The following is a 27,418-nucleotide window of genomic DNA, read 5'->3' as shown; positions in this document are numbered from 1 at the left end:
AGACTCAGTGCAGCCAAAAATAAATACGTTTTTAAAGTTTATAAAAAAACAAAAAAAGTTCCTTTGATGGAGGACTCACTGCTTTGGTGCCCTCCAGTTCCCAAGAGACAACTGAAAACTGTACCTTTTATTAGAGTGTACACTGTGCTGTTTTCTACTGTTCCAACACTGTGAATGAGGTTAATAATACCTGCCCATCTGCAAGGATGGGCAGTGCTGACATGATTCAAGTGGGATGTCTGATTTAAGGAGCATTCATAATTATCACAGGAGCCGTATTTTAATAGCTGTTGGAGAGCATCTTTCTTCCCTCATCCACACACATACACACACACACACACACCCTGAAATTCTTATCAGTAAAAATTCCAATATGTTAAGCAGATATATTTATTAAAAATAATGCTAATATAGTCCTGGGGCACACTGATTCCAACAGAGTGTTTGCAGATTCCATTATAATTAACAGCTAAATAATAAAGGCTTGTTTTTTAACTTACAGAGTCACTAAATAATAGGAGGAAAGGAAAGAGGGCTGATCCAGTAGAGACTGACACTGGTATCAATGTTCCCTAAGCATTTGTTTGGTCGGCAGCCTTGGGCAAAGCTTGTATCTAAAGGGTTAATCGGGGCCCAAAGTGATTTTTTGCACTGAGCTCCTCCCATGATGCCAAAAGGCATGGGATTGAGAATAGAGCAGAACCAGTTTATTAAACTGTTCAAATTGTTAAAAAGGATTAAAAGCCAGTTAAAGATTTTCATAAACACTATTCCAAAATGTTAGTTTTAAAAATGTCAGTAGCCATGTAAGCATTCCCCTTACGTTCCTCCCCTCCCTCCTTTCTCTCTTAAGATAGACATGAACACCCAGTGTAAAAAACACTTCAGGGAGAACCAAAAGTCAACCGTTTGGAAAGAAAGGTGAAGAGGGGAGCAGACGCGTGCAGCAGATGCTGGTACTGCTCAAGGGGCTGCTGATGCAGGCTTTGGTGACTTATATCCCCCAGTAAGGCATCAGGTGTCGGGACTCCTTCTCGTAAACGTCTGGAACTATGCCATAAGGTGTCTGTACCATTTTAACTGTCGACTTCCCAAAGAGCTGGCGCTCGTAGTCTATCAGCTGCCTCCAGAAGCCCACGTTGGGCCTGATGACGGGCCTCCGGGCTTTCACCCAGGTGTACGCCTCCAGCAGGCACACGTTGTGGTATTTCATCAGGTATGCGATGCAGAGCGTGGCCGAGCGGCTGACCCCTGCAGCACAGTGCACCAAGGTGGCCCCGTGTTTCCTGCTCACGCTGTGGATCTTGTCAGCCACGGTGTCAAAGTAGAGTCCAATGGGGGCATGAGGCATGTCAGCCAGAGGCACTTTAACATATTCAAACTGGGGCCAGTTGAAATTGGGGATCTCGATGGTAGCATTAACAATGCAGGTGATGCCACGAGCCTGGAGGAGGTGCCGGTTGGAGGCTATACTGCCTCTGCCCAGGAAGAGCGAGGAAGTGATTTGAGCAATGCCTCCTATGTCTCCCTCAGAAATCATCCGAGGGGCCATGAGAGTCCGTGGTAGCGTGCTGTGACCTCTGGAGCTCATGAAGACGCCAGCAGTCACACTTGCATCATTGGAAGTAAGACCAGAGTGTTTTGTTTTCCTCCACCAAGGAACTGGAAATTACAGTCACTTTCCTGCAAAATACAGGTATATATCAGTACTTTAAATGCTACTGATTCATCACAGCCTTCTGCAGTGTTTGTGGAATGGGAAGGTAAAAGGATTAGAAATGCTTATTTTCTATAATAGTGTGTGCTTTCCAGGACGTAGACAAATCATTTTCATCGATTAACAGTTAGGAAAAGTAGTCTAAGATGCCAATATGCAAAACCAATGTAAAAGTCAGCACTCTGGTGATTTTTTTTTTTTTTAAAGGCACTAAATAGAAAGTCATCCTATTTTAGGAAAAGTTAAAGACAGAAAGAAGCCCAACTACTCCCTGAACAACAACCTTGCAGGGTCTTGCTCTTATTGAAGGGAGTGGTGTTCCCTGGTAATCAGGAAGAAATCAGAACTTGTGATCCTTTCTGTGGCCATGTTCTTTCATATACTTCTCTTGCCTACCTCCACATCCATGATGGCCATATTCTCCTAAACCTAAATCTAGACATAGAGATCGTACATAGATTATACTTACAAAGTATAAAAACGATATCGCTTTAGGTAATACATCCAATGCGTGGCCTTTGCAGACTAAAGAGATACTGAATTGGGTCAGTTACAGAAAAGCCAGGACATATGGTCACCTTAGCCCTTTATAATTTAAAAAACAGCTAACTATCATATTTGTGACATCTGAATACCTGTGCTATGTCATTTCCGTGGAAACAATCCTAGGCAATTTGAAGGCCATGGTCTCAAAAATTCATTCGTCTAAGTTAATGAGCATTTTAGCTGACCTGACCCCAGGTGTGGCTAAATTACTTCACCTTCCTCAGCCAATTCTAAGCTCCAAGATGTATCCCACTGGCTTAAGATGTATTGGAATTAAAATTTAACATTTGAACATCTATATTCTTTCATTAGTACAGTAGTTATTATAAAAGACATTCAATATTATATAATCTCTATGTAGTCTTTCATACCACTTTATAGTCTGTGCCCTCTGAGAAGTGTGCTTATCCCCACCCAGGGTACCGTAGGGATGCCCACGGTGATTTCAGTTAGACAGGAACATCCCCGGTTCCACAGACTGGTGATGCTGGGACTACTCACTTGAGGAGTCTGATTACTCTGGCGTCCTGCGTCTGCAAAGTCCTAAGTGAGTGAGTGCTGATGAGAGTGGATACAACTCAGATCTGCAGAAAGACAAAGAGGCAAGAATATGGTCAATCAGGAAGTTCAAAAGAATTCCTCCTGGGTTTTGTTTGTTTGTTTACGGTACGCGGGCCTCTCACTGCTGCGGCGCACAAGCTCCTGACGCGCAGGCTCAGCGGCCATGGCTCACGGGCCCAGCCAATCCACGGCACGCGGGATCCTCCCGGACCGGGGCACAAACCCGCATCCCGTGCCTCGGCAGGCGGACTCTCAACCACTGCGCCACCAGGGAAGCCCTCCTCCTGGGTTTTTACTACGAAATTGGGTTTGACTGGAATAAATCTAGGAAGTGGAAAGCATGTTAAATATATCTCCATGTGCCTGTAAAGAATGTGCCAGTAAGAAATATCAACCCAAGTCTCAGATTTCTGTTAATGACACACAACCCACGGTGTGAAAAATATTAAGTGCTGTTTTGGCCACAACCGAGATGAATTTGAGAGGAGATTCAGAGACTACAACATGCTGAAATGTAAGGCTCTGCTCACGGGGCCAGCAAGAGATGCAGAGCAAGCTGGACTCTCTTCCCTGTGCCCACAGTCCACCTGGCAGTGTGGGACTGTCTGCAGCGTGCTAGATGCTACAGTGGGCGCAGCAGCCAGCCAGCTTTGCGAAGAGCCGTGCTGCAGAGGTGGCTGCAGCTCTGAACGTCAACTACAGGAGGTGCTGGTGGTGGACAGCAATTTGAAATTGCTTTCATTTTGTATTCTCTTCCAGGTTGGCCCTCTTATTTACTCATTTATGTAACGATATGAACACCAATCAGTATCATTAAAAATGTGTTCCTTCCCCAGTGGGATGCAAATCAATGAAGTTAGAACACACCCTCACAAAACATAACTCAAAATGGCTTAAAGACTTAAATATAAGATATGACACCATAAAACTCCTAGAAGAGAACACAGGCAAAAACATTCTCTGACATAAATTGTACTGCTGTTCTCTTAGGTCAGGCTCCCAAGGCAACAGAAATCAAACAAAACCATAAACAAAACAAAACGACAACCTACAGACTGGGAGGAAATATTTGCCAATGATGCCACTGACAAGGGCCTAATTTCCAGTATATACAAACGGCTTATACGACTCAACAGCAAAAACACAACACAATTGAAAAATGGGCAGAAGACCTAAATAGACTGCTCCAAAGAAATACGGACGGCCCATAAGCACATGAAAAGATGCACAACATCGCTAATCATTACAGAAATACAAATCAAAACTACAATGAGGTACCACCTCACACCAGTCAGAATGGCCATCATCAAAAAGTCTACAAACAATAAATGCTGGAGAGGGTGTGGAGAAAAGGGAACCCTCTTCCACTGCTGGTGGGAATGTAAACTGGTGCAGCCACTGTGGAAAACAGTGTGGAGGTTCCTCAAAAAACTGGAAATAGAGTTGCCATATGACCCTGCAATCCCACTCCTGGGCATATACCCAGACAAAACTATAATTTGAAAAGATACATGTACCCCTATGTTCATAGCAGCACTATTTACAATAGCCAAGACATGGAAACAGTCTAAATGTCTATCGACAGATGAATGCATAAAGATGCGATACATATATACAGTGGAATACTACTCAGCCGTAAAAAAAGAATGAAGTAATGCTATTTGCAGCAACGTGGATGGACCTAGAGATTCTCATTCTAAGCGAAGTCAGAAAGAGAAAGACAAATACCATATGATATCACTTATATGTGGAATCTAAAATACAACACAAATGAGCATATCTACAAAACAGACTTACAGACATAGAGAAAAGACTTGTGGTTGCCAAAGAGGGGTGGAGGGGAAGGATTGGGAGTTGGGGATTAGCAGATGCAAAGTACTATATACAGGATGGATAAACAATGAGTTCCTACTGTGTAGCACAGGGAGCTATATTCAATATCCTGTGATAAACCATAATGGAAAAGAATATATATAATTGAAAAAAGAAGTGTTCCTCCCCCGTATGTCCCTCTGCCTTTCCCACGTAACCACTGCACTTAAATTTTCATTTTTTTACAGCTCTGTTGAGACACAGCTGACATACAATTTGATGTACAACTTGATGAGGTTTAACATATGTATACACTCAAGACACCATGACCTCAAAATGATAAACATATCCGTCACCCCCAGAATTTCCTCATGTTCCTTTATAATTCATCCCTCCCTCACCCTCTAGCCCCATTCCCAAGCAACCACTGATCTGCTGTCACTACAGTTTACATTTTCTAGACTTTTATACAATGGAATCATACAATGTAGGGTTTTTCTGTTTGGTCTGGCTTTTCACTCAGCATAATTATTTTCACATTCATCCACGAAGCTGTGTCTATCAACAGGTCATTCCTTTTTATTGCTGACTAGTATTCCATTGTGCAGATACAACATGGTTTATCTCTTCACCTACTGATGGAAATGGGTTGTTTCTAGTTTTAGACTAGTACAAGTAAAGTTGATGTGAACACTCATGTGTAAGTGTGCATATATGCCTTCCTTTCTCTTAAATACCTAGGAGTGGAAGGGCTGAGCCCTATGACGTGCATATTTAACATTTTTAAATAGTTTTTTAAAAATAGTTATAGCTTGCAACCTAAGAGGCAGGCTTCTAATTAAACACACATATAAGGGTCTACTGTAATCCTCTCCAGAGACCTCACAGGGCAGGCACTGTCTTTGTGCTGTCCCTCTGCTGTGTTCCAGAGCACCAGTGTTTCTCAGAGAGTAGCTTCTATGTGTGTCTGGTGCCCTGGCTTTTGTGGCTGCCACCCAGGGGACACCTCTTGATCACCCAGCTCTGGGGGCAAACACAGTTCTTGGCTGGCTACCAACCCTGGGGCACAACACAGCCAGCCAACTGAAACACACCCTCAGTCTTTCTGTGAAAGAGGCCTATTTGCTTTTCCTGGAGCTTCAGCCTAAGGGGCCAGCTTCTGCTTTGGCACACTCTGGGGACAGAAGCCAGTGGATGCCATCTGTGTGTTCACCCTCTGCCTCACTCCAAGTCTCTGGTATCTTCCAGAAAGGAACTTGTATACTCATCTGGTATCCTGATTTTTGTCACTGCTGCCCAAGGGACACCTCTAGATCACCTGGCTCTGGCAGACAGTGGGACTTACTGCTAGTCATCCCACAAGACTGTATATTTACATACTTTAAAAGCTGGTGACTGAGACCCTTCCCTATAGAATACTGACAGGTCTGGACCCACCTGCAACTACTGGAAGCCACTAAAAATAAAATAGTCTGGACAATCACAAAGGTTTGAGAGACAACCAAGATTAAGGCAGGGCTGAATGGTAAGATTCATCTCCTACACAAGGTCACTCCTCCAAGACTGGGAGAGGTGGCTCTTTTATCTAATGCACAGAAACCAACAGGGAGAGTCTAAAATTAAGATGAAAAAGTAGAGGAATATGCTCCAAATGAAAGAACAAGATAAAACCTCAGAAAAAGTCGTTAATGAAATGGAGATAAGTGATTGACCTGTTAAAAAGAGTTCAAAATCATGGTCATAAAGATGCTCACTTAACTCGAGAAAAGAATGGATGAACACAGAACTTCAACAAAGAGACAGAAAATATAAGGAAGTATGAAAAAAGTCACAGAGCTGAAAAATACACTAGAGGGGTTCAACAGCAGAGTAGATGACAGCATAAAAAGGATCAGTGAACCTGAACACAGGGCAGTAAAACTCAAACCACTGGAGCAGTAAAAAGAAAAGAATGAAAAAAGTGAAGATTGCTTAAGAGACTTATGGGATAACATCAAGCAAACCAACATTTACATTATAGGGGTCTGAAAGAGAAGAAAGAGAGAAAAGGGATAAAAACGTCCCTGACCTAAGGAAGGAAACAGACATCCAGATCCAGGAAGCCCAGAGAGTTCCAAATAAACCAAACCCCAAAGATACCCACACCAAGACACATTATAATTAAACTGTTCAAAGTAAAAACACAAGAGAATTTTAAAAGCCAGAAGAATACAACTAGTTATGTACAAGAGAACCCCCATAAGACTATCAGCAAGTTTTTCAGCAGAAACTTTGCAGGTCAGAAGGGAGTGGCATGATATATTCAAGGTGTTGAAAGAAAAAACTTCCAGACAAAAATACCAGCAAAGTTGTCATTCAGAATTTAGAGTTTTCCAGACAAGCAAAAGTTAAACTGGCCTTACAAGAATGAACGCAACTTTTTAAAGCTGAAAATAAAGGCCACTAATTAGTAACAGGAAAACATATGGAAGCATAAGTCTCACTGATAGAGGTAACTATAGTACACTTTAGAAAAATATAATGTAAAGGTGGTATGGATTAATTACTCATACAGCTAGTATGGAGATTAAAAGATATAGTAGTAAAAATATAATAATTAAGGGATATACAAGATAAAATGGTGTAAAATGTGACATAAAAAACAAAAATGTGGGGGATGGAGGAGTAAAAATGTTGTGCTTTAGAATGAGTTTAAACGTAGACTGTTATAAGTTGTTATGTGTAAGCCTCATGGTAATAACAAAGCAAAAACCTATAGCAGATTCACAAAAGATCTAAGGAGAGAAGAATCTAAGCATACCACAAAGAAAATCATCAAACCACAAAGTAGCAGAGCAAGAGAAGAAAGGGACAGAGGAATTACAAAACATCCAGAAAACAACCAAATGGCAGTCAATAATTACTTTAAATGTAAATGGACTAAATTCTGCAATCAAAAGACAGAAAGGGCCTGAATGGATTAAAAAAAAAGAGACATGCTGCCTACCTCAGATGTAAGGATACACACACTCACTTCAGATGTAAGGACACACACAGACTGAAAATGAAAGGATGGAAAAAGATATTCCATGCAAATGAAAACCAAAAGAAAGCTGGGGTAGCTATAATTAGACAAAATAGACTTTAAAATAAAGAGACAAGGGCATTACATGATGATAAATGGGGTCAATCCAACAAGAGGATATAACAGTTGTAAATATTTATGCATCCGACATAGAAGCATCTAAATATATAAAGCAATATTGGGACTTCCCTGGAGGTCCAGTGGTTAAGACTCTGTGCTCCCAGTGCAGGGGGCATGGGTTTGATCCCTGGTCAGGTAACTAGGTTCCCACATGCTAAGATCCTGCATGCTGCACCACACAGCCAAAATTTTAAAAAAGTAAGTTAATTAAAGCAATACTAACAGACCTCAAGGGAGAAACAGACAACAGTACAATAATATGGGACTTTAATACCCCATTTTCATCAATGCATAGACCATCCAGACAGAATATCAGTAAGGACACATCAGCTTTAAACTACACATTAGACCGGGTAGACTTAACGTATATATACAGAACACTTCATCCAAAAGCAAGAGAATACACATTCTTCTCAAGTGCACATGGAACAATCTCTAGGACATATATTAGGCCACAAAACAAGCCTTAATAAACTTAAGAAGATTGAAATCACATCAAGCATCTTTTCGAACCACAACAGTCTGAAGCTAGAAATCAATACAAGAAGAAAACTGGAAAATTCACAAATAAGTGGAGATTAAACAACATGTTACTGAACAACCAATGGGTCAGAAAAGAAATCAAAAGAGAAATCAAAAAAATACCTGAGACAAATGAAATTGGAAATACAGCATACCAAAACTTATGGGATACAAGAAAAGCACTTCTAAGAGGGCAGTTCATAATGATAAATGCCTACACATCAAGAAACAAGGAAGATCTCAAATAAAGAACCTAACTTTAGGGACTTCCCTGGTAGCACAGTGGTTAAGAATCTGCCTGCCAATGCAGGGGATATGGGTTCGACCCCTTGTCTGAGAAGATCCCACATGCCGTGGAGCAACTAAGCCTGTGTGCCACAACTACTGAGCCTGCACTCTACAGCCCTCGAGCCACAACTACTGAGCCCACACTCCACAACTACTGAAGCCCATGCGCCTAGAGCCCGTGCTCTGCAATGAGAAACCACCACAATGGGAAACCCACACACAACGAAGAGTAGCCCCCGCTCACCGCAACTAGAGAAAGCCCACACACAGCAATGAAGACCCAACGCAGCCAAAAATAAATTCTTTTTTTTTAAAAAAGAACATAACTTTACACTTCAAGGAACTAGAAAAAGAACAAACAAAAACCCAAGTCAGTAAAAGGAAGGAAATAACAAAGATCAGAAGGAAAATAGAGACTAAAAAGACAACACTATAGAAAAGATCAATGAAACTAAGCGAAACCCTTTGAAAAGATAAAATTGGCAAACCTTTAGCTAGACTCAAAAAAAAAAAAGACAAGAGGACTCAAAATCAGAAGTGAAGGAAGAAATTTTTACAACTGATACTACAGAAATACGAAGGATCATAAGAGACTACTATTAACAATTATACACCAAGGCTGAATCATGACGAAAATCTGAAGACCAATAACTAGGAAGAACATTGACTCCATAATCAAAAACCCCTCAACAAACAAAAGTACAGGACACAGTCAGCTTTTCTGGTGAATTCAACCAAACATTTAAATAATACATACTAGGGACTTCCCTGGTGGTCCAGTGGTTAAGACTCTGTGCTCCCAAGGCAGGGGGCCTGGGTTCAATCCCTGGTCTAGAACTAGATCCCATATTCCTCAGCTAAGAGCCTACACAACGAAGATCCCATGTGCTGCAACTAAGACCCAGCACAGCCAAATAAATTTTTTAAAAAAAGAAAATACATACCAATCCTTAAACTCTTCCAAAACACAGAAGAGGAGCAAACACTTCCAAACTCATCCTACAAGGCCAGCATTACATTACTACCAAAACCAGACAAGGGCACCACAAGAAAAAAAAATTACAGGCCAATATCTCTGATAAACATAATGGAAAAATCCTCAACAAAATAGCAGCAAACTAAATTCAACAATATACTAAAAGGATCATACACCATGATCTGGTGGAATTTATCCCATGGATGCAAGGATGGTACAACATCTGCAAATTAATCAGTGTGGTACACCACACTAAGAAAAGGATAAAAATCACACGATCATCTCAATAGGTACAGAAAAAGCATCTGACAAAATACAACATCCCTTTATGATAAAAACTCTTAACAAAGCAGGTATAGAGAGAACATACCTCAACATAATAAAGGCCATATATGACAAGTCCACAGCTAACAACATATTCAGTGATGAAAAGCTGAAAGCTTTTCCTCTAAGATCAGGAAAGAGACTGGGATGCCCCTTCCTGCCAGTTTTATTCAACATGGTATTAGAAGTCCTAGCCAGAGCAATTAGGCAAGAAAAAGAAATAAAAAGCATTCAGATCAGAAAGGAAGAAGTAAAACTGTCACTATTTGCAGATGACATATTATATATAGAAAACCCTAAAGACTGGACACACACAAAAAAAGTTAGAACTAATCAATGAGTTCAGTAAAGTAGTATACAAAATCAATATACAGAAATCGTTGCATTTCTATAGACTAATAGTGAACTATCAGAAAGAGAAATTAAGAAAACAATTCCATTTAAAACTGCATCGGGGGCTTCCCTGGTGGCACAGTGGTTGAGAGTCCACCTGCCGATGCAGGGGACACGGGTTTGTGCCCCGGTCTCCGAAGATCCCACATGCCGCGGAGCAGCTAGGCCCATGAGCCATGGCCGTTGAGCCTGCACGCCCGGAGCCTGTGCTCCGCAACGGGAGTGGCCACAACAGTGAGAGGTCCGAGTACCACAAAAAAAAAACAAAAAACAAAAAAAAAACTGCATCAGGAAAAATAAAATATTTAAGGAATAAATTTGACCAAGGAAGTGAAAGACCTGTATACTGAAAACTGTAAGACATTTATAAAAGAAACTGAAGAACACACAAATAAATAGAAAGATATATTTGGTGCTCATGAACTGGATTAATATTGTTACAGTGTCCATAATACCCAAAGCAATCTACAGATTCTGTGCAATCCCTATAAAATTTCTATCAAAATTATCAAATGCCTATCAAATGGCATTTTCACAGAAATAAACAATCATAAAATTTGTATGGAAACAAAAAGTCCCTGAATAGCCAAAGCAATCTTGAGAAAAAAGAACAAAGCTGGGGGGCATCACACACCCTGATTTCAAACTATATTACAAAGCTATAGTAATCAAAACAGTATGACATCAGCATAAAAAAAGACACATAGATCAATGAAACGGAATAGAGCCCAGAAATAAACCCATGTATATATGGTCAATTAATTTACAACAAAGGAATCAAGAATATACAATGGGGAAAGGACAGCTTCTTCAATAAATGGTGTTGGGAAAACTGAACACCACAAAAGAATGAAACTGGACCACTATCTTATACCATACAAAAAAAACCTCAAAGTGTATTAAAGAGTTGAATGTTAAGACCTGAAACCATAAAACTCCTAGAATAAAACATAGGAGGTGATAAGCTCCTTCACACTGGTCTTGGTGGTGATTTTTTGGATTCGGCAACAAAAGCGAAAATAAAAATGTAGGACTAAATCAAACTAAAAAGCCTTTGCTTTTGTTTAGGAAACTAAACAAATGAAAAGACAACCTATGGAATGGGAGAAAATATTTGCAAATGATATGAACAATAGGGGTTAACATCCAAAATACATAAACAGTGTGTATAATTCAATAGCAAAAAAGAAACCCCAAACAATCTGATTTAAAAATGGGCAGAGGATCTGAATAGACATTTTCCCAAAGAAGAAATGCAGATGGTCAACAGGTACATGAAAAGGTATTCAACATCACTAATCATCAGGGAAATGCAAATCAAAACCACAATGAGATATCACTTCACTCACACCTGTTATAATGGCTATTATTGAAAAGACAAGAAATAAAAAGTGTTAGCAAGGATGTGGAGAAAAAGGAACCCTTGTGCACTGTTTATGGGAATGTAAATTGGTGCAGCCACTACAGAAAACAGTATGGAGAGTCCTTGAAAAGTTAAAAATAGAATTACCATATGATCTAGCAATTCCATTTCTGGGTATTTATCCAACAAAAACACTAACTCGAGAAGATATATGCATCCCCATGTTCACTGCCAAGACACGGAAACAACCTAAGTGTCCATGGATGGATGAACGGATAAAGAAAATTTGGTATATATACACACCATGGAATATTAATCAGCCATAAAAAAGAAGGAAATCTTGCCACTTACAACAACACAGATCTTGAGGGCACTATGCTAAGTGAAGTAAGTCAGAGAAAGACAAATACTGTATAGCATCAGTTATACATGGAATCTTTAAAAAAAAAAAAAGCTCATAGATATAAAGAACAGATTGTTGGCTGTCAGAGGTGGGGACTAAATGGGTGAACAAGGTTAAAAGATACAAACTTCCAGTTATAAAATAAGTCATGGGAATGTGATGTACAGCATGGTGACTATAGTTAATACTGTACTACATATTTGAAAGTTGCTAAGAGAGCAACTTAATCTTAAAAGTTCTCATCACAGGAAAAAAATTCTGTTAACTATGTATGGTGACAGACGTTAACTAGACTTACCATGATGATCATTTTGCAATATACACAAATATTGAATCATTATGTTGTGCACCTGAAACTGACACAATGTTCTATATCAATTATACCTCAATTTAAAAAATTAAAATAATTCCAGCTTTATACTGCAGTGGTTCTCACACTTGGCCTGCATCAGAATCACCTGGAGGGCTTGTTAAAACAGATTGCTAAGCCCCGCCCCCAGAGTTTCTGGTTTAGTAGTTCTGGAGATGGGCTCTAGAGCTGCCACTTATTTCCCACGTGATGCTGATGCTGCTGGTCAGAGGACACACTTTGAGAACCGCTGCAGAGGTGGATGCTGTGGTGTGCCACCCAGATTCCCCTTCAAGACTGAGGCACTCAGAATGCAGGTGCCGACGGATCACAAGTCTCTCCCCAGAAACCGCCCGTGCCTGAAGGGAGCTGCCTTGCCCAAGCTTACCACCCCCCTCGTTTGGGGACCACACCTGCTGACCAATGATACAGAGGTACACAGACGTATATAGGTGAAACTGCATCATGAAGACGAACAAGGAAGTAGTCGCATAAGGAAATGCATGCGGATGTGAGGGTCAGATATGCATGGAAACAGGCAGAACTTTAAAAGAACAGCCTGTCCTGCAGCAGAGCACATTCTCATGCCACTTCCAAGTCTTTCCCTGGCAGAATCCTAAGAGTTTAAAAAGCAAAGTCACCGTGGTAATAAACACACAAAGTTAGGCTTTTGAACTGCTGGTGATAACTCCATCCTCAATGTGGAAGATGCTAATCAAATTTCCAACCAGGTTATCTAGTTACTGTCTAATTAAGAGGGACTCAGTCTCGTGGTCTCCCAAATAATTATACTTTTGGGAAAACCACTTGCCCTCCTGAGGCATGTGTCCCAGGCTCACTGGCCTTTTCAGCAGAAAGGTCTTCATCAAGGGCCATGGGTAAGTGATGGGTGGGCTGAAAGCCTAGCTTACTCAGTTAACTCCCATTCGTCAGGCAGTGATAGGGTACTTGGTGCTGCAGGGAAAAGAACGCAGATTGTGAGTCCTCAGGGCAGAATCCAAGTGAGACAGACATGATGCTCCCTCCCTGCTGCTGCTAGTCAGTCTCGTGCCAAAAACCTGTTTAAAATGCCAAAGCTGAGTCCAAGGTTTAGAAAAACAACTTCTGCCAGAGAGCACTCAGAGGGCACAGATGCTCCTCTGACCAACACTCCCGACCCCTTTTACAGATCGAAAAATACAAGGTTCAGAAAGGGGGAGATGATTTCAACTTGGAGAAGACAAGTCACAGGGCCAAGAGAAGATCCAAGGTGTCTGGATCCCTTGCTCAAGCCCACACACAGCTTCTCTGTGCCTGTGCGGGGGTGGCTGTGGCCTCACTACCTGCCCTACAGGACTCCCGCCCCACCAGCACCTTCAGTGCACGAGGGGCCTTAGATCTGCCTAAGCAGGACATGTTCAAATGCTACACACAGAGAAGAATGACCCCAAATGGGCTGCCCCAGTTTCTCCTATTGCCCAGAAGAGGGAAATACTGCCACAGACAGGTACACCTTTCAGGACCCAGAACGCTCTCCTGATAGCAGGGGGACCTCAGCAAGGAGCAGCCCCAGAGCAGGCACAACAGGAAGCCCTAGTTTGCTTCATTTCTAAGATTAGCAGATTCTGATCATAATGAAAAAAAGAAAACATGCATATTACATCACAGGTGTGTCAAAATCAACTTAATGAATGTGTACAGGAAAACGGAGAAGGATATCTATTAGGAGAGTAAAAGACTGACCATGTTTGAGGGATCAATGATTGCAAGATGCCTTCTGAGTGACAGCACCACTCCCATTGCAGCACACTGGTCTCTGGGACAAGGATGACCAGGGAGAACACCAAGGAGTGTCCATGTCGCTGTCCATGGTGTTCAACTCAGCCCTCCCAAGCTGCTCTGGCAGCTGCATTTACTCCTTGGAGGGAAAAATGCTTTCCTGGCCAGGGGAATGGGGGTGGGGTGAGGTGAAAGACAAAAAAGAGGAGGTGTCCTAAACCAACCCCAGAGAGGTGTTTTTGTTGTTGTTGTTTAACAAGTTATAAGAAATGTCAGGAATGATGCTGGTCTCTTTGAATAACGAACATCAAAGTGCTAAATGCTAATAAGTAAAATGCAGAATTAGTGTCTACCCAGTGGGCCTGTAATCTCAATAATGCATTAAGCTATTAACAACAGCCTGCTCCCTGCACTGGAGAGCTCCTGGAATGTGGCACCAGCGTCTATACCGGCAGCAGATGCAGAATTGCTACCTGGTGTCACAGCCTATTCAGAGCATCCGTCCCACTGCCACAGAAGCTACTTTTTTTTTTTTTTTTAATGACAAAAATCACTAGAATCAGGAGTTAAAGAACTGAAATTCTATCTACTGCTTTTTCTCCTCATGTTGAATAAGCAGAAAAATGGCCACAGTGGTGCTAGAGATGACCATGTAAAATGATCTAAGATATTTTTAGCTTTAGGGATTTCAGAGGTTTCCAGTATATACTGGAGGCCTACATTGTTTTTATTTTTTAATACATGAAAAGCCTACGTAATCACATTTTCTTTTTCCATTGAAGTAAATGTTTATCTAGTTCTTTCAAAAAAAAAAAACTCTTAAAAAAAAAAAACTCTTAAAGTCACCCTTTTTAAAAGAGAGGTAGGCTTCCCTGGTGGTGCAGTGGTTAAGAATCTGCCTGCCAATGCAGGGGACACGCGTTCAGCCCTGGTCCACAACTATGAGCCTGCACGCCACAACTACTGAGCCCGCGTGCCACAACTACTGAAGCCCACACACCTAGAGCCCATGCTCCACAACAAGACACCACAATGAGACGCCCGCGCACCACAACGGAGAGTAGCCCCCACTCGCCACAACTAGAGAAAGCCCACGCACAGCAACAAAGACCCAACGCGGCCAAAAATAAATTTATTTTAAAAATAATAATAAAAAATAATTAAAAAATAGAAGAGGCATTTTAGCCTACATTGTTGTAAATAAATACTACTTTTCTCATTACATTTCGTTATTAAATCAGAAATGTGTTCCACTGGGGAAAGAAGTTAAAATACTCTTAAAAATAAAAATCACAGTGTGGCAAAATTCAAGGGAAAAAACTTTCTGACAAAACATTAAGAATAGGGACGTCCCAGGCTTCCCTGGTGGTGCAGTGGTTGAGAGTCCGCCTGCCAATGCAGGAGATACGGGTTCGTGCCCCGGTCCAGGAAGATCCCACATGCCGTGGAGCAACTAGGCCCGTGAGCCATGGCCGCTGAGCCTGCACATCCGGAGCCTGTGCTCCGCAACAGGAGAGTCCACAACAGTGAGAGGCCCACGTACCGCAAAAAAAAAAAAAAAAGAATAGGGACGTCCCTTGTGGTGCAGTGGTTAAGAATCTGCCTGCCAATGCAGGGGACACGAGTTCGAGCCCTGGTCCAAGAAGATCCCACATACCGCGGAGCAACTAAGCCCATGCACCACAACTACTGAGCCTGCGCTCTAGAGCCCGCAAGCCACAACTACTGAGCCCACGTGCCACAACAACTGAAGTCCGCATGCCTAGAACCCTTGCTCCACAACAAGAGAAGCCACCGCAATGAGAAGCCTGCACACCACAATGAAGAGTAGCCCCCTCTCCCCGCAACTAGAGAAAGCCTGCACGCAGCAACGAAGACCCAATGCAGCCAAAAATAAGTAAATTTATATTTAAAAAATTAAGAATAAAATTCAAATACTGAGTTATATTCATGTTAAAATAAAATGAAATAAAAGATATTCACAAATTGTTCTCAGTTAATCTGGAAAGCTTTAATAATTTGCTGAAACACCTCAACATCTTACATTTGGAGAAGGGGTTGTTTTTGCTTTTCCCACCATATAATTTAACTGATAAGATGGCTGGGAAGAGGATAAATACACATAATACACATAGAACTAAAGAATCTGAGAATCACCATTTTAGTTTGGCCACCGATATTCCCCCAGTGTGTAGCTGTAGAGCAACTGCCTGTGTAGTCGTGACCTGGCTGACACCTTGATATCCTCATGTGGACCACTAGCCCATGAACTGAGCCTAACAAAGGCTGATCATTTTAAGACACTAGCCAGCTGCTGGATGGAGAATATACCACAGTCCAAAGGAGGACACAGGCAGTCCACTTGATGAGAGCAAGGAAAAGAAGCATGCTAATAGTGACAGAGATGCACATTCTTTAGAAGTTTAGTTCCATACGATAAATTCATCGATTCTCATGTTGGAAACAGAATAAGTAGAGAAAAGAGACTATAAATAACTATCTATAAAAGGTGAACATATGCATTTATTTGGGTATCAGGGGGCAATCTGTTTACATTTGGAATTGAGTTTTTTAGTCTGGTCCTCATCCACCTTGGTGTTTAATGTCACTCATTCACACAACAGTACTTACTGAGTTCATGCCACGTGTTCAACACTATTCTAAGTGCTGTTGGGGACTGTGGCAGAATGTATTGGCGAAAAATGGCCATAACAATACCCTGCACCCCCCATGACCTTCTTACAACGTGACCAACTCAACCAAAAGAGAACAGTAGAAATGACGCTTCAGAGGCTAGATCATAAACATGTCAAACACCTCTCCCTAGTCTCTTGAGACTTGCTCTTGGAACCCAGCTGCCATGCTGTGAGGCAGCCCAAAGAAGCTGGGCAGAGTCACCATGTGGAGAGGTCATATGTGGGTGTTACAGCCAGCAGCCCAGCGGAGATCCCAGCTGACAGCCAGGATCAACTACTAAATATGTGAGTCAAGACACTTCAGTGATTCTAGCTCCCAGCCATTAAGTCACCCCCAGACACTGTGGAGCAAAGACAAGTTGTCCCCACTACAGGAGGTTCAAATTCTTGACCTACAGGAATCTGTGAGCAAACACAGATTCCTGCAGGTCAAGAATAAAAATGATTTTTATACCACTGAGTTTTGAAATGGTGTGCTATGCAGCAACAGTCACTAGAACAGGGATATAAAGTAACAGAAGACATCACCCTGTGCTAGGATTTTATCATCTTCAAGAGACGACACAAGATACACATATAAAACAGATGAGGACTTCCCTGGTGGTACAGTGGTTAAGAACCCGCCTGCCAATGCAGGGGACACGGGTTCAAGCCCTGGTCCTGGAAGATCCCACATGCCGTGGAGCAACTAAGCCCACGCGCCATAACTGCTGAGCCTGTGCTCTAGAGCCCACGAGCCACAACTACTGAGCCCGCATGCCACAACTACTGAAGCCCGCATGCCTAGAGCCTGCGCTCTTCAACAAAGAGAAGCCACCGCAATGAGAAGCCCGTGAACCACAACAAAGAGTAGACCCCGCTCGCCGCAACTAGAGAAAGCCCGCGCACAGCAACGAAGACCCAATGCAGGCAAAAATAAATAAATATTTTTAAAAATGAATAAAACAGATGAATAACAATTAGAGATAGACTAACAATAAGCGAATCAAATGAGTGGTGCAAACAGCAGGTGCTGCAGTAATGCAGAGAAGGCACAGGGTTAAGACAAAGTAAAACAGTCAGTGGTGCTGAAAACCTGGGTTGTTTGTTTCTTGGGGAAGTGTCTCATAGATTACAGTATCATGCTTTTTCTCCAATCCATTTAAAACATGCTGCCATTCTTGCCTTGCAAGAGCCTCCTTATTTTTGAGATTCCAAATGAAGAACACCAGCCTTTTTCTATAGCCCCTCACTACTCACAAAGTGTGGTCCAAGGCCCAGCAGCATCAACCTGGAGCTTGAATGAAATGCAGAATCTCAGGCCCCATCCCAGACCTCCAGAATCAGACGCCACCGCTTAACAAGATCCCAGGTGATCTGTTTACACATTAAAGGGTGAGAGACACAGCTCACATTAATCTGCCTCGGTCTGTCCCACTGGACTTGCTGAAGCCAACTCGAGCGCCTGTTTTGTTTAAGCCACACGAGCACGCTCAGCCTCTCACAGATCAGCGTCATTCTGCTGTCATGGTTCCCAGATGAGGAATCAGAGGTAAATGGAGGTTAAGAGGCTTTTCCAGACTCTACACAGAAAATGAGTAACCCCACTGGGACCAGAACCCCTTCTCCATGAGTTGTCCATTTGTTGATTAGTCATACAATCTGACCACAACAGATCAACTGATCTAAGGACTACCAAAATGTACACTTCACTGGGGAAGAAAATAAAAACTGAAGAGACAGAAATTAAGGAACATAAATTTAGTCTGTACTTTATCTATAATCTGGATATTCATCTAAAAAATCCTAAACTGCTAAGTGGTATGAGATGGTCTTTGGGTGTGAAAAGTCTGATCATCCTGAACCCAGAAAATGCTTGCAAAATTCCACAATCACATTTAAGCTTGTTTGGTGACAACTGGAAACCAATTTGTGCCACAGCCTATACAAATCATACTTTTAAATCTTCAAAGAGTAAGTGGTAAAAATTAAACATGAATCACAGACTCCTGACTAAGTGGTGAACTTTGATTTGTATAGGTCAGAACATCTAGACCCAGAGTACTTAAAAAAAATCACGTCAGCAATTAAACCCATGGCACGTATAAGTTTGCCTCAAAATTGCGAAAGTCACTACTGCCCTCTGAAAAGCAGAATCATGAAATCTCAGGACCTTTCATAAAGAAGATCTCAGTCCTTAGAAGTTCATTATTACTTTAAGGGAGACAAAAACGAATTTATAAATTAGAATAAAGTTCACAGGACTAAGACCTCAATGGTGAACAGTTGAGCACTCCTTGAGCATCTAACCATTTGATGTCTCACTAGATATATCAACATTTTTAAAATTCAAGCAGTGAGCCTCAGCCTTCTCCCTGCAGGGCTTCTATATCATACCTCTGGCCGCTTCCACATTTTTGGTGCTTTTACACCAAATTAACTTCATTTGTAAACTACTGATGAATTAACTTCCCATTTTTCTTTATAAACCAAAGGCATCTATAATCATCTATGAGAGTTTCTGAGCAGAATAAGATAACCAGGTAAGTCTCTTGCATTAGCTGGATGCTGCATACCCCTATCCTTGCTGAGGGACAGCAGGCCTCCCGAATTCTGAGGGCAACTGGGTGTATCTGAGCCTCCCTGGAGCAAAGGAAGGAATCAAGTTTTTAGCTAAATAGGAGTCAAAGAACATAGCATCCTGAAGTTATTCCCTTGGCTTTAACTGTCTCCTAAAGAAATAGTCTTATACAAAGAGATAATACACATAGTTCTTTGTAGATTATACTACTAATTACTAGTCATATGCTAAACGAGAATGCAATGGTCTCTGAACCTCATTCTACTCTTGGTCAAATCAGGGGCCGACAAACTATGGCAGGCGGGCCATGTCTGCTTGGCCACCTGTTTCCGTACAGCCCATGAGAGAAGAATGGTTTATACATTTTTAAATGGTTAAAAGAGAATTCAAAAGAAGAACACTGTTTCATGGCACATAAAAATTGTATGAGATTAAAATTTCAGTGTTCATAAATGAAGTTTTACTGGAGCACAGCCGTGCTCATTTGTTACACATTAACTGTGGCATTTTCATGCTACAAAGGCAAGCTTAAAAAGGCAAGTTAAATAGTTGCAACAGAAACTGTGGACTTCCCTGGTGGCGCAGTGGTTAAGAATCCACCTGCCGATGCAGGAGACACGGGTTCGAGCCCTGGTCTGGGAAGATCCCACATGCCGTGAAGCAACTAAGCCCATGAGCCACAACTACTGAGCCTGGGCTCTAGAGCCCGCGTGCCACAACTGCTGAAGCCCCCACGCCTAGAGCCCGTGCTCCTAACGGGAAGCCACCACAATAAGAAGCCCGCGCACCACAACGAAGAGTAGCTCCTGCTCACTGCAACCAGAGAAAAGCCCGCGTGCAGCAATGAAGACCCAATGCAGCCAAAAATAAAATAAGTTAAAAAACAAAAAATCTGTATGGCCCACAAGCCTAAAATATTTACTACCTGACCCTTCACAGAAAAACATTTGCCAACCACTAGTTGAAATTATGTTATAAAGCCATCATAGTATATGGCAAAGGAATATTTTTCCAAGCGGTTCTAAGGACCCTGCATGAGAATCCTGCATGAGAATCACTGGGCTGCTGGTCAGAAGGCTCTGTGGCTCTATCTGCCACATCACTGTTTACCAGTTAACAGAAGCAACACCCTCTTGTTCAAGAGTCTTCTCCTGTGGCTCTGCAAACTCAAAGACCTAAGGAGTCAAAAAGGCCTGCCATGCTCCACTGATGCTGAAACTGTTCTGGGACAAGGCACCAAGCAGTTGCATATAAATTTCAGAAGGGCCTTTTTGTCCACTGAGACCTCCAGATGGCAGGGGAAAGCTGACCAAACTGGATAGGAGGTTACTCTCTGTCAGGGTAAAAGCAAGAATGGGAAGTGCTGAGGTGAGCGGGGAGGGCCATGGGCTGCACGTAACAGGACACGGCCGTAACCTTGGCACCAGGGCTCCCCGCTCTTCCCTGCAACAGGTGGAAAACAAAGCTCCTCTGTAAATTACAGCCTTTGGAAAAGGATACCACGAAACAAAATTTCTCCCCCCATCACTCAGATTAAGACGTTCTGACACTACTTTTCATCCTCCTACTATGGGTATGTTTTCTTAAAAACTTCTAATTTATACATATGTAGTTTTTAAAATTATGGTTATTTTAGAGAATCTGAAAAAAAAACCTTTAGTATATGAGTAAAAAAGTATTCATGATTTGTAAAGACTGAAAATAGAGCAATTTAGCCATTTTCCAAGATGCCTTACAGAAGAAATTTAAAGGAATTACAAATCTCACGTTCTTTGGACTACTGTTCTTCTATCAGCCCTCCAACTAAGAAAAAGATCTACTTAAGGGTGGGTTTTTTTTTCAGATGCTAATTTATCTTATTATTCAGAGATAATTTAATGATGACAGTTGAAAGGTGTTTTCTAAACGTACAGAATTGTATTTCTGCCCTTAGGATAGAAAGAGACTGTTAGCAGATAACACCAGGCACAGTAGATGCTCAACAAACACCTGAACTTAATAATTTAATAGCTGTCCTGACCTGACCTTCCCATCCCTCCCTATCCTCTCTCCCTTCCTCTTTCTCTTTCCCTCCCTCCCTCTCTCTCTCTCACACACACCCCAGCTTTAAATCCAGCTAGCAACACCAAACACAGGCAATTAAAGTTACCCTGGCAACTGTCTACTCAGAAAGCAGGAACTCTCTATCAAACCCGGTACTACCTCTACTGTCGAGTATAAAGGAAGACTTGGAGAAAAGGACACTTCAAAGATTGTAAAAGAAGCATTTATTCCTGTAGCAAAGAAGCTGTGGTTCCTTTGGAATTGCCAAGGAATTCCTGTGCTGGTGCCTCTAAGGGATCTGCATGTGTACACAATCATGTGAGTACCGGTCCTTAGAGGGTATTTTCACAAGTACTGGCCTGGGTTCCTGCACACATCACACACTAAAGCCAGCACTGCTGGCCTGCACATTCAGAGCTGGGCGCAAGGCAAGTATTCTCCAGCACAATGCAAATCACCACATCAAGGCATCTGGTGGCCCAAGAGGTAAAATTCTTCCAAAATCTTTAAAACTTCCAGGTACTAGACATTTTAATTTTTAATACTTCATTTTGCATATTTAAATTTCTCTATAACTACACATCTGTTTAAAAAAACAAAATCAATGGAAGGATTCTATTGGGTACCTGTCAGCCACATAGAGTGGAAAACCATCTCTGGCTTTCAGTGGTATGTAGTCCAAACCATACAAACTTAAGTGTATAAAAATACAGTGGCACATGAAGGGCCAGAGGTCAAGCCACCTAGGTGAAATTTATTCATTCATTCAAGAAATAGCCAGACAGGGCTTCCCTGGTGGCGCAGTGGTTGAGAGTCTGCCTGCCGATGCAGGGGACACGGGTTCGTGCCCCAGTCCGGGAGGATCCCACATGCCGCAGAGCGGCTGGGCCCGTGAACCATGGCCGCTGAGCCTGCGCGTCCGGAGCCTGTGCTCCACAACCGGAGAGGCCACAGCAGTGACAGGCCCGCGTACCACCAAAAAAAAAAAAAAAAGAAGGAATAGCCAGACATGTTGTGGTTAAACAGCAAGTACAGTGGATTATAAGTTCAAGGCTGACACCGCTGGAGGAATTGGTACAACCGCTTTGGAAAATAGGCATCAGCTAGTAAAGCTGAGGATATGCACATCTATGACCAGCAGTATTCATAACTGCCCTGGGCCAGAAACAACCCAGATGTCCATCAACAGCGGAAGACAAATAGATAACCTGTGGTATATGCATACAAATATGAACTAATTACAGTTACAGGTAACAACATGGATAAATCTTAAAAACCATAAATGCTGTAAGAATTTGAACCAAAAAATTATATATGTGTGTATATACATATATGTATAAATATCCACACTTACATACATATACAGATATATGATGTTGACCCCCCCGCAAAATGAATTTACAAGAATACCTACATTAATTCCATTTGCATAAAAGTGAAAAACAGGCAAAATGAAACTATACTGTTTAGGGTTAGTATTTAGGTGATAAAGCCTGTAGAAAAGAAAGGAAATGACTTTCACAAAAATGAAGCTATTTACTGGCTGGGTTACCTCTGGGGTAAGGAGAGAGGTGGTCATTGGGAAAGAGTGGGAAGAGGGTACTTCTTAACCTGCAAGATGGTTACAGCTGTTTTCTTTAAAATAATTAAGTTATCCATTTATGTTTTATACCCTTTTCTGTGTGTTATAATTCACAATAAAAAAGTTAAATAAATACAATGTTGGTTTCCAGTAATTCAGAACCCTTACAATTCTGGCCTATCTGGGGAAAGAACACTTCCTCTCTGAATATCATTACTGGCCTGTCAGCTTCATGAGGCAAGGACCTTATTTGCCTTCTACCCCAGTAGTCAGCACTGAACCTTTCGCATGGCAAAAGTCTCAATAAATGTCTATCTATAAACACTTTTTTTTTGGCTGGGCTGCACGGCTTGTGGGATCTTAGTTTCCCAACAAGGGATCGAACCGAACCCGAGCCCTCGGCAGCGCAGAGTCCTAACCACTGGACCACCAGAAACCCATACACTCTTGATGTGAATTTTGTTTTAACCCACCTCTCTTCTGAAATTACTGATTTGAACTGTGCCCACATTAACATTTCCCTTTCTGTCTTCACCCCAGTCAGGCTTTCATAAATAACTAAAGCTACCATCTTAAATATTCGCTCTGTAAGTTTATACTTAGGTGCTGTTGCTTTAGCAACTCTCCCTGCTTTCCACTCCCTTTTATGCCTCCTCACAAACAAAGAAAAGACGAATACAGTAGATTTTTGTTTTTAATGGGGGAAGTTTTCATTTGCAACCAAGAGTAACGCCAAGGTTCTTAATGATTTAACTGTTTTGAAGTTAAGAAGGGGTCATTCCTGCATTGCCTGGAGAAATACTACCATGCTATCAGGGTTAATACAACTTTACGACCAGCTGTATTTAAAACACATGCTACCTGTTCTAGACAGAAACCCAGTCTCTATAAACAGGATTGGTTAATTTTATAATAATCTATTTCAATTTAAAAAGTCACTCAGGAAAAAAATAAGCTAGAGGTTTTCAGACTATGCAAACCAGGAAAAAAAATCACTTTGTGCAAACAGACATTTATGAAAATGCTTAGAAAAGTCTAAAAGAATACACACAGACCAATAAAGATACACGCAGCAGTTACTTTTGGGACAGATGCTCAAAAGAAGGTTTTAATCTTATCTGTGAAGTTTTAATATTTTTCCAAACAGAGAATGATTAATTCTTGGTATTGGGAAAAAGTATTTGTAATCCACCTCGCCTTAAAATAAAATCCCAATTGCTAAAGAACCTACCAAACACAGTTCCTTCCCTAAGGAGCAACATTTTAAAATGCTAAAGTTTTAAAGGATTTCCTGTACTTACACACCTGGCCAATTTTTTTATGGTAAGAATATAGATTTATACCATTATATTAAAGAATATTACACAAATCATACCTGCATTCAACCAATGTGAGAGATTTCAGCTAAGAACACAGCATAGATACGTTGGACACTAACGTTAAAAAGCCTTCGAATGAAGTAAACTGTCTCCCATTTTATGGGGGAAAGCCAAAAATATCAAGCATCTACCTCTCCTCCCCCAAGCGTCAGAAGATGAGTCAGAGCTGGAGGCAGGAGTAGGGCCCATGTGTCAAGCCGCCTGTGCAGGGCTCCTTCCTTCCTCCACCAGGCAACCCTCTGCTCCCACCCACGTCGGGGTCCCTGCCTCAGCCTGTCCCTGATGTGAATTCTCAGGTGCCTCTGGTGAAGATGAGGCAGTTATTCATTCTGGGGGCTCCTCCTTCCCTGCATTTCTAAAGGGAACCTGAGAATGGGGGCCTTTAAGAGGCCACAACAAGTTAACAGTCACCAAATGCAGCTCAAGGAAGTGGAGCTTCCAGATACACTCACACAACTTTGCAAAGAATACAGCACCTTTGTTCCCCTCATTTTAAAAACTAGGAAACACGCAGAGAGCAGCTGTGACTTGTTCAGTATCACTTAACTTTGTGACAGAGCTGAGTCCCAAGCGTGGAGCTGCTGGCAGCCCCATCCCGTGACTTTTAACTTATCTGTACAGTCTCAGGGAGTACGTTCCAACATTCCATGACATTTCTGAGTGGCCTCATGGACTAGGAATTCCAGGAACTCTGGTCCATATTCCTTTCAGGTGAGTAAAGAATCAGGACTTGTCGTTTTGCCTCCGTTTTCAAATCCGTAAAATGGGACGTAATGCTTTCTACTTACCTCTCTCTTAAAACTACATTGAACAGCTAGTTAACACGTGCTAAACGCCCTGAGGTCTTGCTGGATGAAAAGCACAAGGCACTTAAAAAAAAAAAAAATCCCTACACAGTAGAACTGCATTTTTAAGTCACTCCTCCTTCCCTTGCCTCTGGGATGCCCAGTTACCATAACACTGGCTGGCACCACTGGAAACATCCACCTAAATAAAATATCGTTATACAATCCACTTAAGGCAACTACATACAGCATGCAACTCCTCTCGCACACAAACAACGACTCAACTTCGCTGTGGAGCAAGGGTACTTAGGAGAAATAAAAAGACATGTTAGCACTGTGCTCACCAATCCACCACCGTAGAGAAATACTCAAGTTGAATACTTGGCATTGCTGAAAGTCAAGTTGCTTCTACCAACGCACCAGAAACCTTTGGAAGACGCAAAAAGCCGCCGACGCTCCCGTGGCTCGGAGCGGGCGAATGGTGGCGACGGGGTGAGGAGGCAGAGAGGCCATGGCTGGACCGCAGAGCAGAGGGGTCAGGGAGGGGGAGGGGAACAGAAAGGATGCTCGCGAAGGAACCAGAGGGCTGGGACCCCGGCCCAGGCGTCGCCGCAGTGGGGAAGCAGCCGGGGTGGCGGGGCGGGGGGCGGGGAATGCGCGCCGAGAGCCGGCGAGGCAGGGTCGGGCGGTGAGGAGGGGGCGCTGCGTTGGGCGCCGGGCCTCTCCTCTCCCCGCCGCCCAAAGGATGCGAGAACCGCCCGAGAGCAGGTGGGGGACGCCGGCACAAAGTTTCCAGAGACCACGTTCGCGCAGGCCCTCGGCCATCCGGTCCGGCCAGGGCCCCGGGGCCCGGTCGGCGCCAAGTCCCGCCCGCCCGCCCGCTGCCCCCTGCCCGAGCCCGCGGGCCCCATACCGGCTCGCCCGGGCTCGCAGCTGACGCTCTTCCCTCCTGCGCTGCTCCCGGCTTCTGCCGGTTATCCGCCGCGCGCACGCCCCTCCTTCTCCCCTCCGCCCGCGCCCGGGGCGGGCCGCGCGCACGCTCCCTGCGCCCCACCGCCCTCTCCCCAGGCGGGGCGGGCGCTCCGGGCGGGGGCGGGGCCTCGGCGCTAGAGGCAAGCTGCGCGTAGCGGGTCGAGCCGGGGGGCACGCGCGGAGCTGCGGACGGCGCGCGTGCGCATTGTGCCCTCCGCCGCCGAGCGGGGAGTCCGGGGCGCGACCCCGGCTCGCACCGCCCCAGCTGCAGCGGCAGACCTCTGCTCAGGGGGCTGTTGTTGTGTCCTCATCTGTGTCTCAACATACGCCCCCGCTCCTTCCCCACTTCAGCGTCTACCTACAAACTGGGTTTGGGCGTGGGTGCAGGGATGATGAACTAGGGTACTTTCTGGATGTGAGAGGGTTAAAGGCAAGAAAGCAATACAAATGTAAAGGGTGTGAAGAGTGCAATTAGTGACTAATCTCCGCCTCTCCCCCCACCCCACCACCACCTTCGGTCCTGCAAGGGAGAGCCCAGGAGCTGGGACCAAAGAGTGAAGGGGAAATAAATCTCATGGCAACTGTTGGATGAATTTTGCTTGGGCAGGTATGGGCAGTTTCTAACGACTGTGGGAAGCTGTGTTGTCTGAGACTCAGAAGTAGCTATAGATATGGCCATCTTCTGCCTGCCCCGAGACCATCATAAACCACAGGTGACACCTGAGTTTCAAAACACCAGGTCCACAGCCCATGCCTCCAAGGCAGAACTGTAGGGTCTCCGGAGCCCAGGCTGAACGCATGGATTCGTGAAAGGCTTATTTGCTGTGTCACGCTGAGGGGTTTTTTTTTTTTAAGAAGATGTTGGGGGTAGGAGTCTATTAATTATTTTTGCTGTGTTGGGTCTTCGTTTCTGTGCGAGGGCTTTCTTTAGTTGTGGTTAAGCAGGGGCCACTCTTCACCGCGGTGCGCGGGCCTCACACTATCGCGGCCTCTCTTGTTGTGGAGCATAGGCTCCGGACGCTCAGGCTCAGCGGCCATGGCTCACGGGCCCAGCCGCTCCGCGGCATGTGGGATCTTCCCGGACCGGGGCACGAACCCGCGTTCTCTGCATCGGCAGGCGGACTCCCAACCACTGCGCCACCAGGGAAGCCCGAGGGTCTTTTTTTTAAATGTAGGTTTGTCCATCTATAACATGAGTAGATGCA

At 43.2% G+C, this 27,418-nt stretch overlaps 1 protein-coding gene across 1 annotated transcript; it reads right to left on the bottom strand.

The window, feature by feature from the left end:
- Positions 1-374: 374 nt before the first annotated feature.
- On the bottom strand, positions 375-26,243 carry DUSP14 (dual specificity phosphatase 14). Its single transcript, XM_079903709.1, has 3 exons — positions 26,155-26,243; positions 2,765-2,847; positions 375-1,683 (listed from the first exon to the last, which is right to left on the bottom strand). The coding sequence occupies exon 3, from the start codon at positions 1,589-1,591 to the stop codon at positions 995-997; it is 597 nt and encodes a 198-aa protein (XP_079759835.1). The 5' UTR covers positions 1,592-1,683; positions 2,765-2,847; positions 26,155-26,243; the 3' UTR covers positions 375-994.
- Positions 26,244-27,418: the final 1,175 nt, after the last annotated feature.

The sequence above is a fragment of the Stenella coeruleoalba genome, assembly GCF_951394435.1.
Source record: "Stenella coeruleoalba genome assembly, chromosome: 19".
In the NCBI taxonomy this organism is placed as follows: Eukaryota; Metazoa; Chordata; class Mammalia; order Artiodactyla; family Delphinidae; genus Stenella; species Stenella coeruleoalba.
This window is presented reverse-complemented; position numbering and strand designations above follow the sequence as displayed.

Bases quoted from the DNA above. Each gene is read 5' to 3' on its own strand.
- DUSP14 (XM_079903709.1), bottom strand. From the start codon at position 1,591: ATGAGCTCCAGAGGTCACAGCACGCTACCACGGACTCTCATGGCCCCT.